The sequence below is a fragment of the Pan troglodytes genome, chromosome 9, assembly GCF_028858775.2.
Source record: "Pan troglodytes isolate AG18354 chromosome 9, NHGRI_mPanTro3-v2.0_pri, whole genome shotgun sequence".
Taxonomy (NCBI): domain Eukaryota; kingdom Metazoa; phylum Chordata; class Mammalia; order Primates; family Hominidae; genus Pan; species Pan troglodytes.
The window spans coordinates 67,587,148-67,600,809 of NC_072407.2; the positions used below are offsets into that span (position 1 = coordinate 67,587,148).

Consider the following 13,662-nt stretch of genomic DNA (forward strand, 5'->3'; position numbering starts at 1 on the left):
CTAAAAACTAGGCCGGGCACAGTGACTCACACCTGTAATCCCAGCACTTTGGGAGGCCAAGGCAAGAGGATTGCTTGAGCTCAGGAGTTCCAGACAAGCCTGGGCAACACAGCAAGACCTTGTCTCTATTAAAAAAACAAAAATATTAGCCAGGTGTGCGTGGTGGTGTAATCCCAGCACTTTGGGAGGCCGAGACTGGTGGATCACCTGAGGTCAGGAGCTTGAGACCAGCCTGGCCAACATGGTGAAACCCCATCCCTACTAAAAATACAAAACTAGCTGGGTGTGGTGATGGGCGCTTGCAGTCCCAGCTACTCGGGAGGCTGAGGCATGAGAATCGCTTGAATCTGGGAGGCGGAGGTTGCAGTGAGCCGAGATCGCTCCACTGCACTCCAGCCTGGGCAACAGAATGAGACACTGTCTCAAAAACAAAAACAAAAACAAAAAAACAGCCAGGTGTGGTGGTGCGTGCCTGTAGTCCCCGCTACTTAGGAGACTGAGGTGGGGGGAATGGCTTGAACCCAGGAGACTGAGGCTGCAGGGAGCTTGATCACACCACTGCATTCCAGCCTGGGCAACAAAGTAAGATCCTGTCCCCCACCCAGAAAAATAGTAAAATGCTTCAACAGTTTTGGGAAGTTACTATAAAGCTACCTGGGGCAAACACTACTAAGTGCTTACCTAGTATTAACTCCTTTCTTAGTAACAAAATTTGTATATTGATGGGGTAGCAATGTGTTTCCTCAATAATATTACAATATAACTTTTAAACCTATAAGGAGGCTTTCCCAGCCTCCTTTAAAGGTATGGCTATGTGGCTAAAGTATAAGCAAAAGTGGTTGGGAAGGACTTCTAGAAAGACTCCTCTTCAAAAATGGATAGACAACGGTTTGCAAAAGTCATTTTTTTGTTTCTTTTTTCCCTTTTCATTTCATTTCTCTTTTCACTCTCTTTTCTTGCTTTATGTTTTTAAAATTTTATTTTTCCTTTCTTCTTCCTACTTTCTGCTACCTGGAATGGAATGTGAATCTGATGGCTGGAATTCCAGAAGCCATCTTGGACTATGAGGTGACTGTAAGGATGGAGATTAATTCGAGGACAGTGGAGCGGAACGATGGAGGCCTGATGAATGTGAAGCCACCACTTTAGCCCTGGGCTACCTATCTCTGAAATTATTTTATCTGACGAGAGAAATAAACTTCTATTTTGTCTCAGCTACTATTGTTTTAGGACTTGGCTATGTCACAGATCTAAAACCCACTTGATTTACTCCTGCAATCAAAATATTATATTGACACAGAAAAGACAACAAATAAATCAGTGGAATAAAACAGAAAATCCAGAAACAGATTCAAGTGTTTATGGGGACTTGATACATAAAAGATCACAATTCAAGTCAGTTGAAGAATGTTTTATTTACTAAGTATAACTGCTGACATGCTGGCTGTTTGTCAGGAATAAAACAAAGCTAAATCCTTCCTCACATCACAAATAAGATTAATTATAGGTGGATTAGCGAACTAAAGGCAAAACGTAACTAAAACTAATAAAACAAAACTTGGAAGAATATTTGCATAAGCTTATGTCGAGGAGACCTTATTAAACAAAGCAGGAAACCTAAAACCCATACAGGAAAAGAATTGCACAGTGTTGTGTGGTAGAAAAAAAACCCCACAAAGTTAAAAGACAGGTTGGGAAAAATATGTATGTAACACATTTGATATCCATTGGTTACTGCTGATGGTGGGAAACTGCAAACATTTTCCGTAAAGAGCCAGAGAGTAAATATTTGAGGCTTAAGGGTGTGAACCCCAAAAGAGGTTCATGATGGATCCGGAGTGGCTAACTAGGCCTAAATTCAAAATACAGCCAAGCAGCCATTGGCTGACTAGAGGTCACACATACTTCGGTTTTTGTTTGCTTTTTTTTTTTTTTTTTTTAGGCGGAGTCTCGCTCTGTTGCCCGGGCTGTAGTGCAGTGGCACAATCTCGACTTACTGCAAGCTCCGCCTCCCGGGTTCACGCCGTTCTCCTGCCTCAGCCTCCCAAGTAGCTGGGACTACAGGTGCTCGCCACCACGCTAGGCTAATTTCTTTTTTTTTTCTTTTTTTTTTTTTTTAGTAGAGACGGGGTTTCACCGTGTTAGCCAGGATGGACTTGATCTCCTGACCTCGTGATCCTCCCGCCTCGACCTCCCAAAGTGCTGGGATTACAGGCGTGAGCCACCGCACCCGGCCTTTGTTTGCTTTTTGAGACATGATCTTGCTCTGTCGCCCAGGCTGGAGTGCAGTGAGGCGATCATGACTCACTTCAGCCTCGACCTCCCGAACTCAAGCGCTCCTCCAGCCTCAGCCCCCAGAGTGGCTGAGATCACAAGAACCCGCCACCACCGCCCGCTAATTTTTTGTAGAGAAGGGGTTTCGCCACGTTGCCCAGGCCGATCTTGAACTCCTGGGCTCAAGTTAAGGGAGGAGACCACCCCTCATATTGTCTTACGCCCAATTTCTGCCTCCAAAGAAAGAAAAAGTAAAACTAAAAGGCAGAAATGAAATCCACAAGCAGACAGCCCGGCCTCACACCCTAGGCTTGGTAAAGATGGACCCCTGACCTAATCGGTTATGTTATCTATAGATTACAGACACTGTATAGAGAAGCACTGTGAAAATCCCTATCCTGTTTTGTTCTGATCTAATTACTGGTGCATGCAGCCCCCAGTCACGTACCCCCTGCTTGTTCAATTGATCACAACCCTCTCAGGCGCACCCCCTTAGAGTTGTGAGCCCTTAAAAGGGACAGGAATTGCTCATTCGGGGAGCTCGGCTGGTGAGACAGGAGTCTTGCCGATGACTCCAGCCGAATAAACCCCTTCCTTCTTTAACTCGGGTGTCTGAGGAGTTTTGTCTGTGGCTCGTCCTGCTACAAAGTGATCCGCCTGCCTCGGCCTCCCAAATGCTGGGATTACAGGCGTGAGCGACCGCACCTGGCCTGGGATGGACATTTTTAAGGTTCCTGATACATATTGCTAAATTGTTTTCTCGAAACGCTCTATACCATCCCACCAGCATTGTATGACGCCTACGGTTGAGATTTTTGGCTCAAAGAATTACGGTGTATTTCAAGGGGAGAACCCTCTTCTCATCTTACCCCTAAACTCTATCCTTGAGTGACCTACCTTCACTCCCAAGCCTCCAGTCACCCACTGGGAATCTCTACCTGGAAATCCCAGAGGCACTCAAACTTAACGTGTCCAAAACTAAATTATCCGTCACCGTCTCACCTCATATCCCCCCAAATGCCCCAGATTCAGAAAACATACCCATCACTGTGGCTGGCACCACGGTGATAAGCACGATAATAACCATGGCAACCAGATTCCCTACTGAAGCCATTCTTTTAGGATGAACCAAGGGCACAACAGGCAGAGATGACAAGGGGAATGGAGAAGGGGGTACAGTAAGTTTTAGTCGAAGGCACGCGCACGACAACGCCTGCGCACCACGGATCAGGGCAAAAGGGTGACAAACATGCGCCACTGAGCTTTATCGAGCAGCCGATGCCCAGAAAACAGGCATCCGCACACAGACTCAGTTTCCTTGTAGGCAACTCCCGGGCGTTGCGAGTCACAACCGGCATTCTCGCGCCGTGAGAAAGAACTGCGCAGCTGCTGACTGGCGGGCCGCCAGGCGCGTGCGTAGAGACGCCCACACGCCCGCTGATGCGCACGCGCCCTGGGCCGCGCGTGCGCGCATGGGGTTCCGGAATGAGCCGGGGAAAGCAAGGGGAAGGTTTGGGGTTGGTTCCCGGTTTTGCGCATGCGTGCACTGCACAAACCATTTGGCGGGTTTTTCCGGCCACTCTGTTCTGCCACCGTCACTGAGAAGCTCAGCGGTAGCTTTTGGGAAGCAGGACGTTCTCACCAGGAGAGCGTCCTCTCGAGATTTCTGCTCCCTCCATTCAGGGCGTTTGGGAGCCACCCCTTCATTTTTTAAAAAAAATATTTCTCTGTGACCGACGGCCGGGGCCTTCTGACGGTCTGAGGTCCTGCTTGGGTCAGTCACCTCCAGTCACGGTCCGCGGAGGGGGGAAGGATAAGAGGGCGAGGAGCTCATCGCTCGCCACCCCCGTGGGCTTCTTGGGCGCAGGTCGGAGCTGGGTGGGCCGGCTCCCCGGTCCCTGGCTTGGGCGACCATGTCCGCATCCGCCCAGCAGCTGGCGGAGGAGCTGCAGATCTTCGGCCTAGACTGCGAGGAGGCTCTAATTGAGAAATGTGAGTCCCGCACCCCTCCCGCCCTGCAGCCGTGCTCCACGCTCTCGCCCGAGTTCCTCGGCGCCTAGAACCGAAAGTGGAGCGCTTCCAATTTCCACTTCCCCTGGAGCGGAGTTCTCGGTGGCTGTGAGATGAAGAATCAAACTTGAGTTTTGAGATTTAGGATGTGGGGACTTTGAAATGCCCACCGGGTACCGCTTGGATGCCAAATCAAAAATAGGAATATGCAGCACGATTTTAAACCAACTCGAAGTTCCCGAAAGGCGGAATTGGGATGTGCTAGATCGAGACTAGGCACTGGTGGCACCTGAGTTTGGAAATTGTTGAAGCCCCGGTAACAAAGCAAGAGATGTGGGGGTTTTGAAATGTAGCTTTTTATTCTTGGCTCCTCCCTTTCCAGCCTACACCTTAAACCTCTGCTGATCCATCAGTTATTTTATCATAGCTGTTGGTGGTCTGTGCAAATATGAATCCCTTGAGGTAGGTTCCTAAAATTGAATTTGAGCTGTGGAAGGAGCTTTAGGGAGCTTTACAGATGGAGAAACAGACAAAGAAAGCTAATTGCCTGAGCTGTCTGTGAAGCCAGGTGTCCTGCCTTGGAGTCCCGTGCTGCATCATACGGGTCCATCGTGTTGGTCAAGCTGTAGAGCAGTGTAAGGAGTCATTTGAAGCAAAGCCTGGGAGATGTGGAAGTTCTAGAATCGGTATGAATGTGCACCTGCCTTAACCACTCAACACTTTGAACTTCTTATATACAAAAAGATAACGAAACGTTAATTTATGGTGAGAAATTCCTTTCAGAAACCAGAATACTTCAAGTCTTCATGCCCAGTGCCTTCTCTCTCTCTCTCTCTCTTTTTTTTTTTTTTTTTGACAGTCTTGTTTTATCACCCAGGCTGGAGTGCAGTGGTGCAATCTCGGCTCACTTCAGCCTCCGCCTCCCAGGTTCAAGCGATTCTCCTGCCTCAGCCTCCCAAGTAGCTGGGATTACAGGCGCCCGCCACCAGGCCCGACTAATTTTTTTTTGTACTTTTAGTAGAGAAGGGGTTTCACCATGTTGGCCAGACTGCTCTCGAACTCCTGACCTCAAGTGATCCACCCACCTTGGCCTCCCAAAGTGCTGGGATTACAGGCATAAGCCAGCAGGCTCGGTCCTTCTCTTTTTAAAAGAAGACTAGCCAGGCGTGGTGGCTCACGCCTGTAATCCCAGCATTTTGGGAGGCCAAGGCAGGTGGATAACCTGAAGTCGAGAATTTGAGACCAGCCTGACCAACATGGAGAAACCGTGTCTCTACTAAAAATACAAAATTAGTTGGGCGTGGTGGCGCATGCCTGTAATCCCAGCTACTCAGGAGGCTGAGGCGGAAGAATCGCTTGAACCTGAGAGGCAGAGGTTGTGGTGAGCCGAGATCACACCATTGCACTCTAGCCTGGGCAACAGGAGCGAGACTCTGTCTCAAAAAAAAAAAAAAAAGTCTTAAGTGGAAAACCTGATCATAGTCAGAAATGTATGTGGTAAGCATGAAATCAGCATGAGAGAAATTAGTTATGTGAACCAGATTTGTAAAGGCTTCAGGCCAAGATGCCAGTTGCTTTCATCTCATGGCAATGGCTTTGGAATTGTGGACTTTGGATCATCAGTAACTTCAGTGGCACCTTAATGTTTCCTGACAGTCAACCGTATTTCCCTTTTTTTTGTTGTTGTTGTTGTTGTTTGTTTTGTTTTTTGAGATGGAGTTTCTCATTGCCCAGGCTGGAGTGCAATGGTGCAATCTTGGCTCACTGCAACCTCTGCCTCCCGAGTTCAAGCGGTTCTCCTGCCTCAGCCTCCCGAGTAGCTGGGATTACAGGCTCCCGCCACCACGCCCAGCTAATTTTTTGTATTTTTAGTAGAGATGGGGTTTCGCCATGTTGGGCAGGCTGATCTCGAACCCCTGACCTCCAGTGATCCTCCCACCTCGGCCTCCCAAAGTGCTGGGATTATAGGTGTGAGCCACCACACCTGTTCTACTTTTTGTATTTTCAGTAGAGACAGGGTTTCACCATGTTGGCCAGGCTGGTCTTCAACTCCTGACCTCAGGTGATCCGCCCACCCTGGCCTCCCAAAGTGCTGGGATTACACTGCGCCAGGCCCCTGGTCTGTTTACTCTGAGTCTTCCAGATGATTGTTTTCCACCTTCTCCTGTAACATCCTTCTGTCCCACCCTCACTGTCAGCTGACAAACTTCTATTATTTGCTGAAAAAAATAGAAGCATTAGAAAACTTCGATCAGCTACCACCATTATGTCTCACTGACCCATATCTGTGGCATATACCTAGCCTTCTTTCCTATTATAATGAATAAGCTTTCCGTATTCCTAGCAAAATCCAAGCCCTCCACTTGAGTCCTAAACCCCATTCCTTCTGAGGCAATTAAGGACATCACTGGTAATTCTCCTGTCTTACATATTTTCTATTTTCCTTGCTACAAGATTTTTTTCCTACTAGTATAGAAATGTGCTTCCAATCTTGCCTTTAAAATACTCTGTTGACCCTACTTCCCACTCCAGTTCTCTCCTTCCCAATTACAGCAGACCTCAAAAGGGTCGGCCGGGTGCGGTGGCTCACGCCTGTAATCCGAGCACTTTGGGAGGCGGAGGAGGGTGGATCACAAGGTCAAGAGATGGAGACCATCCTGGCCAACGTAGTGAAACCCGGTCTCTACTTAAAATACAAAAATTAGCTGGGCATGGTGGCGCATGCCTGTAGTCCCAGCTACTTGGGAGGCTGAGACAGGAGAATCGCTTGAATCGGGGAGGTGGAGGTTGCAATGAGCCGAGATCGTGCCACTGCATTCCAGCCTGGCAACAGAGTGCAACTCTGTCTCCAAAAAAAAAAAAGGGGGGGGGGGGGCCTTGCCATCTTTAAATATTTCCTCCTTAAATCCATTTCAGTAAGTTCTTTTGTTGCCACCACTTCACCAAAGCTGCTCTACTCAAGGTCACCAGTGACCTTCACCTTGCTAAAACCAGTGATGAATTTTCAGTCCTCATCTTGAATTGAATTAGCACTGGCACTTGACACTGTTTGTCATTTTTTCTTTTTTTAAACACATTTTTCTTTTAGCTTCTTGGACACTACTAGTTTTTCTTTCTTTTTTTTCTGAGACAGGGTCTTGCTCTGTTGCCCAGGCTGGAGTATAATGGGCAAATCACAGCTCACTGCAGCCTCAACCTCCTTGGCTCAAGCAATCCTTCCACCTCAGCCCCCAAGTAGCTGTAACTACAGGCACATGCCACCAAGCCCACCTAATTTTTGTATTTTTTATAGAAACGGTTTCACCCTGTTGCCCAAGCTGGTCTCAAACTTCTGGGTTCAAACAGTCTGCCCACCTCAGCCTCACAAAGTACTGGATTACAGGCGTGAGCCACTGCACCCGGCTTACTCCTAGTTTTTCTTCAGCTTTGCTTGTGTCACCGCTTCTCAGGCTTTGCCGATTCATCCTCAGAGGCCCTAAGGCGCCCCAAGACTCAAGCCTGGGATCTTTTCTCCCTTCTAGATATGCTCACTCCCTTGGCGATCTCACCTGGGGTCTCATAGCTTTATATCCCATGTATTTACTGATGGTTCCCAAATTTATACCTCCGCCCACAACCCTTGCCTGAACTACAGGCTGGTTTGTTCAGCCTGCTGTCTCCAGTTGGATGTCTAAATGGCACCTCAAACTCTGCATGTCTAAAACTAAGCTCCTGGTATCTCCTCTCTCTCCTCAGAGTAGTTCCTCTGGCTCTTTTCCCCATCTCAGTTAATAGGGACGCCACTCTTCCTGTTGCATAGGCTAAAAATATCAGCATCATCCTTGACTTTCTTTTTCTCATACCTTACATTCAGTTAGCAGATCCCACTGGCTTCACTTCCAGCATGTAAAGTCCTATCCAGAGTCCAGCCATTTCTCGCCATCTCCACTGCCACCACTTTGATCCAAGCCACCATCATCTCTCACCTGGGCTTTTCCATGATTCTTTAATTGGTCCCCCTGATTCTGCCCTTATCCTCTTCTGTCTCCCCCCAGTGGTGAGCTTTGTAAGGACAAGGATGCTTCTGTTTTCTCATTGCCCAAAACAGTGCCTGGCACTAATAGATTCTGAATAAACATTGATGGAGTAAACCAGGATTATTTTTGCTTTTCTAGGTGAAACTTCGAGAAATGAACTAAGTTTTTACTTGTCCAATTTTCCTTTCTACAGTGGTAGAGCTTTGTGTTCAGTATGGACAGAATGAGGAGGGAATGGTAGGCGAGCTTATAGCCTTCTGCACCAGCACACATAAAGTTGGCCTTACCTCAGAGATCCTGAACTCTTTTGAGCATGAGGTAAGAACAAAATGAAAGCAAACTAATAATGTGATTCTCCATTTCTGCTCTACAGGGGAGGCATTGTGATATATTGAGAGGAGTGTGGGCTTTCGAGTCAGGCCTGGATTCCAGTCCCAGTGTGAGCTTGGACAAACTATGTCCCTGAGCCTCAGTTTCCTTTTCTGACATTGGGTCTAATAATCTGTATTTTTTATGATTGTTATAAGAATTAAATGGGGCTGGGCGCCGTGGCTCACGCCCGTAATCCCAGAACTTTGGGAGGCCGAGGCAGGCAGATCACAAGGTCAGGAGTTCAAGACCAGCCTGGCCAATGTGGTGAAACCCTGTCTCTACTAAAAATACAAAAATTAGTTGGGCATGGTGGCAGGCGCCTGTAATCCCAGGTACTCGGAAAGCTGAGGAAGGAGAATCGCTTGAACCGAGGAGGTGGAGGTTGCAGTGAGCTGAGATTGCGCCACTGCACTCCAGCCTGGGACAGAGCGAGACTCCGTCTCAAAAAAAAAAAGAAATGAGAATGGACATAAAGCACTTAAAACTATGCCCAGCAGGTGATAAGTCTTCACCAAATAATTGGTATTGTTAGGATTGTTATATGTTATAGACAGTCATGGGATGTCTGTGTTTTTAGTCTGTGTGTATCTTAATTCTTTGAGGAATGTTAGATCTTTGATTATATTTTGAATACCTTTTATTATCTCAAGGCTTTTGAAAACACCTCTGCTATTACTTGACTATGAAGTACTGTATTCACTATCTTTTCTTTTTCAGTTTCTGAGCAAAAGATTATCGAAAGCCAGGCATAGTACCTGCAAGGACAGTGGCCATGCAGGAGCTAGAGACATTGTTTCCATTCAAGAGCTGTATCCTTTTCTGCTGAAGGTCTTTGCACCAAGCTACATGTTGTATTTTATAATTTGTCTGTAGTCGCATGTGTAATTTAAAAACAAATAATAATAAGGCCGGGCACGGTGGCTCAGGCATGTAATCCCAGCACTTTTGGAGGCCAAGGCAAGCAGATCACTTGAGCCCAGGAATTTGTGACCAACCTGGGCAACATGGTGAAACCCTGTCTCTTTCAAAAGTACAAATTTTTTTTTTTTTTTTTTTTTTGAGTTGGAGTTTCGCTCTTTTTGCCCAGGCTGAAGTGCAATGGTGCAATCTCAGCTCACTGCAACCTCTGCCTCCCAATCTCAAGTGATTCTCCTGCCTCAGCCTCCTGAGTAGCTGGGATTACAGGTGCACACCACCACACCTGGATAATTTTGTATTTTTTTTGGTAGAGACAGGGTTTCACCATGTTGGCCAGCTGGTCTCGAACTCCTGACCTCAGGTGATCCGCCTGCCTAGGCCTCCCAAAGTCCTGGGATTACAGGCGTGAGTCACCGTGCCCGGCCAAAGTACAAATTAAAAAATAATAATAATAAGCTGGGTGTGGTGATGTACGCCTGTAGATCCAGCTAGTTGGTAGGCTGAGGTGAGAAAATCTCTTGAACCTGGGAGGTGGAAGTTGCAGTAAGCTGAGATCAGGCCACTGCACTCCATCCTGGACGACAGAGGAAACCCCATCTCAATAATAATAATTGTAAAAATTACCTAATATTGAGATTTCTTCTAGCAATCAGCCCTTGCCTCATATGAAAGTTTATTATTATTATTATTATTATTTTTTGAGATGGAGTCTCGCTGTGTCGCCCATGCTGGAGTGCAGTGGTGTGATCTCAGCTCACTGCAAGCTCCGTCTCCTGGGTTCATGCCATTCTCCTGCCTCAGCCTCCCGAGTAGCTGGGACTGCAGGCGCCCGGCTAGTTTTTTGTATTTTTTTTTAGTAGAGACGGGATTTCACTGTGTTAGCCAGGATGGTCTCTGTCTCCTGACCTCGTGATCCGCCCATCTCGGCCTCCCAAAGTGCTGGGATTACAGGCATGAGCTACCGTGCCCAGCCATTATTGTTTTTCTTAACCAGTGTTCTTAGAATTGAAGTGGAAGAAGAAGAGGAAATCCTCTTGAACTCTTACACCACACCTTCAAAGGTAAGTAAACAGTGTTTGGACATTGCATTTTACAAGTAACATTTTAAAATAGTTTCACAACATTTGAAGATCTGAGGGAAAAAATCAACCACTCTCATGCATTTCCTACTATATTTCCACTTATACATCTTCCTTTCTGATCATATGTCTAAATGTTTTACATAATGGCAGTCCTTATAAACATATAGTTATCCTGCTTTTCTCAGCACAACATAAAACATTTCTATAAACATAATTTCTCCATAATTGCCCTTTTTGAATAGTTTCATAGTTTTATACTATAATTGAATAATTCAGTTCTGTGTTGGATCCCAGTGTGAAAGGTCAAGTAGGGTAGTGGAAAAGCATTGCCTTCAAAGTCTGAGTCAGAAGACCTAGGTGACCTGGAGTGAGTTGTTTTATCTCTCTGAGACAGTTTCCTTATCCATAATATCAGGATTCATTCATTCAGTTATCCAGCAACAACTATGTGGCCAGGCGCAGTGGCTCATGCCTGTAATCCCAGCACTTTGGGAGGCTGAGGCAGGCGGATCACGAGGTCAGGAGATCGAGACCATCCTGGTTAACATGGTGAAATTCTGTCTCTACCATAAATACAAAAAAAAAAAAAAGAAATTAGCCGGGCGTGGTGGTGGGCGCCTATAGTCCCAGCTACTTGGGAGGCTGAGGCAGGAGAATGGCGGGAACCTGGGAGGCAGAGCTTGCAGTGAGCCGAGATCGCGCTACTGCACTCCAGCCTGGGCGACAGAGCGAGACTCCGTCTCAAAAAAAAAAAAAAAAACAACAACAACAACAACTATGTACTGCACTAGACATTGAGTAAACAATGGTGAATGAAACAGACATGGATGGGCTCTGCCCTCAAGAAGCTGACAGCCAGTGCACAATATCCCCCATCTTGGAGGGCTTGAAGAGGAAATAAATAGGTAAAGTATCAGGCCCTATGCAATGTATTCAGTAATGGTAACTATTCTTTATACTAACTAAATAAGTTTGTAGACATTCATAAACATGGAGTGAGCCTTAATTATTCAAAGTAAACTACATCATAAGAAAGAGGTAATTTACATTGCCCTATGCAATGTATTCAGTAATAGTAATTATTCTTTTTTGTTGTTGTTGTTGTTTTGAGATGGAGTTTTCCTCTTGTTGCCCAGGCTGGAGTGCAATGGCACGATCTTGGGTCACTGCAACCTCTGCCTCCCGGGTTCAAGCAATTCTGCCTCAGCCTCCCGAGTAGCTGGGATTACAGGCATGCGCCACTACGGCCAGCTGATTTTTGTATTTTTAGTAGAGACGGGGTTTCACCATGTCAGCCAGGCTGGTCTCGTACTCCTCACCTGCAGTGATCCACCCGCCTCGGCCTCCAAAGTGCTGGGATTACAGGTGTGAGCCACCGTGCCCAGCCCAGTAATTATTCTTTATACTAACTAAATAAATTTGTAGAAATTCATAAACATGGAGGGAGCCTTAATTATTCAAAGTAAATTACATCATAAGAAAGAAGGTAAGGGCTGGGTGCAGTGGCTCATGCCTGTAATCCCAGCACTCCGGGAGACCAAGGCAGGAGGATCAGTGACCAGAGATCATGCCGCTGCTCTACAGCCTGGGTGACAAAGTGAGACCCTGTCTCAAGAAGAAAGAAGGTAAATAGTTTAGATATGCCTGTGGAGAATAAGAGGGCCAAAAATGTGCCCCATGAAGTTGCTAACACAAAACCAGGTGCATATAATATTAAAAGAAATAATTAGGTGTTTGTTAGAGTTTCTTAAAATTGGAGAGACTATAACTCATTTGATTTTCCTCCTAAAGTGGTTTTCTGAGTCCATATCCCAGTGAAGGACACCTCCGTTCTTCCATTGGCTCAGGCCAAGAACCTTGGAGACCTCCTTAAATCCTTTTTCTCTCACACCCCACATCCAACTTAGCTACCAGTCCTGTCATCCCTCTCCAGGATATGGCCACCTCTCACCATTTCCACTGCCACCACCAGGTCCACAGCATCATTGTCTCCTGAATGATTGGGACAGCCTCCTAACTAGTCCATTGGCTTCTTTCTGCCATATCCACCTCTAACCACCTCTCCACCCAGCAGCCAGAGTGCTCCTTTCCAGCAAGAGGTCAGGTTTTCTTGCTCACATCTCTCCCACTGGCTTTTCGTCTTTCCTCCTGATATGCAAAGTTTGAACCAGCATGTGTGAAGTTCTGTAGGAGCTGGCCCCCTCCTCCTTCTGTCCTCTTTCCCTGCTCCCCTTTGCTCTCTGCTTCTGCCATGCCAAATATGGTTCATTTCCTATGTCTCCTTGTCAGGGAACAAGCCTGCCTAAAAGAACAAAGCCCTTCTTCTGTTTTATTTTCTTGCTTTATTTTTCTCCTTATTATTCTCTTGCTTTATTACCACCAAACATGTTATATACTTACTTTTTTGTTTTAGTCGGCCTTCCCTCCATTAGATGGAAGCTCCTTGAGAATAGAGACTTTGTTTTTACTTGCTGCCGTTTTCCCAGCACCCTGGCATGTTAATAGTTGTTGAAAGACCTCTGAATAAGGGAGTGTGGTTGGCTCTCTCAATTGCAATACCAATGGGACCACCACGGTTTTATCTGGTTAACAGCTTCACAGATCCAGAATTTTATGTAATTTGTCTGTGTATCCAGAATTGATCATATTCCGGAGTCTGACTCGTGGTAACCCAGCTGTTAGTAGACTGATGCGTAAGCCAGGTGCAAATTTGTTTACTTTACTATTGAAGTAGATACCCTTCCAATGACTGAAATCCCATATTTAGGATACCCCATTCCTGCTATGGAAATACTTAGGAGACTAAATTGTGAATCAAAGTTTGTGACTGTGAGGCCGAGTGCAGTGGCTCACACCTGTAATCCCAGCACTTCGGGAGGCTGAGGCAGGTGGATCACTTGAGGTCAGGAGTTCAAGACCAGCGAAACTCCATCTCTACTCAAAAAATTAGCTGGGCATGGTGGTGGTGCCTATAATCCCAGCCACTCAGG

General features: G+C 46.4%; 1 protein-coding gene across 11 annotated transcripts in view; it reads left to right on the plus strand.

The window, feature by feature from the left end:
* Nucleotides 1-3,349: 3,349 nt before the first annotated feature.
* The window catches only part of POLA2 (DNA polymerase alpha 2, accessory subunit), a 44,608-nt gene continuing 34,295 nt past the window's right edge, over nt 3,350-13,662 (plus strand). For 6 of the 11 annotated variants that reach the window (XR_010147239.1, XR_010147240.1, XR_010147238.1 and 3 more), the window contains exons 1-4: nt 3,739-4,266; nt 8,494-8,618; nt 9,390-9,481; nt 10,594-10,651. Coding sequence is in view for 6 of the 11 variants with exons in the window: in XM_063783063.1 (XP_063639133.1) it covers nt 4,188-4,266; nt 8,494-8,618; nt 9,390-9,481; nt 10,594-10,651 (354 nt within the window). In the remaining 5 variants the exon portion in view is untranslated. Of the gene's footprint in view, nt 4,971-8,493; nt 8,619-9,389; nt 9,482-10,593; nt 10,652-13,662 lie in introns of all 11 variants that reach the window. The other 5 variants (XM_063783066.1, XM_016921233.4, XM_001169495.7 and 2 more) reach the window with 4 other exon arrangements.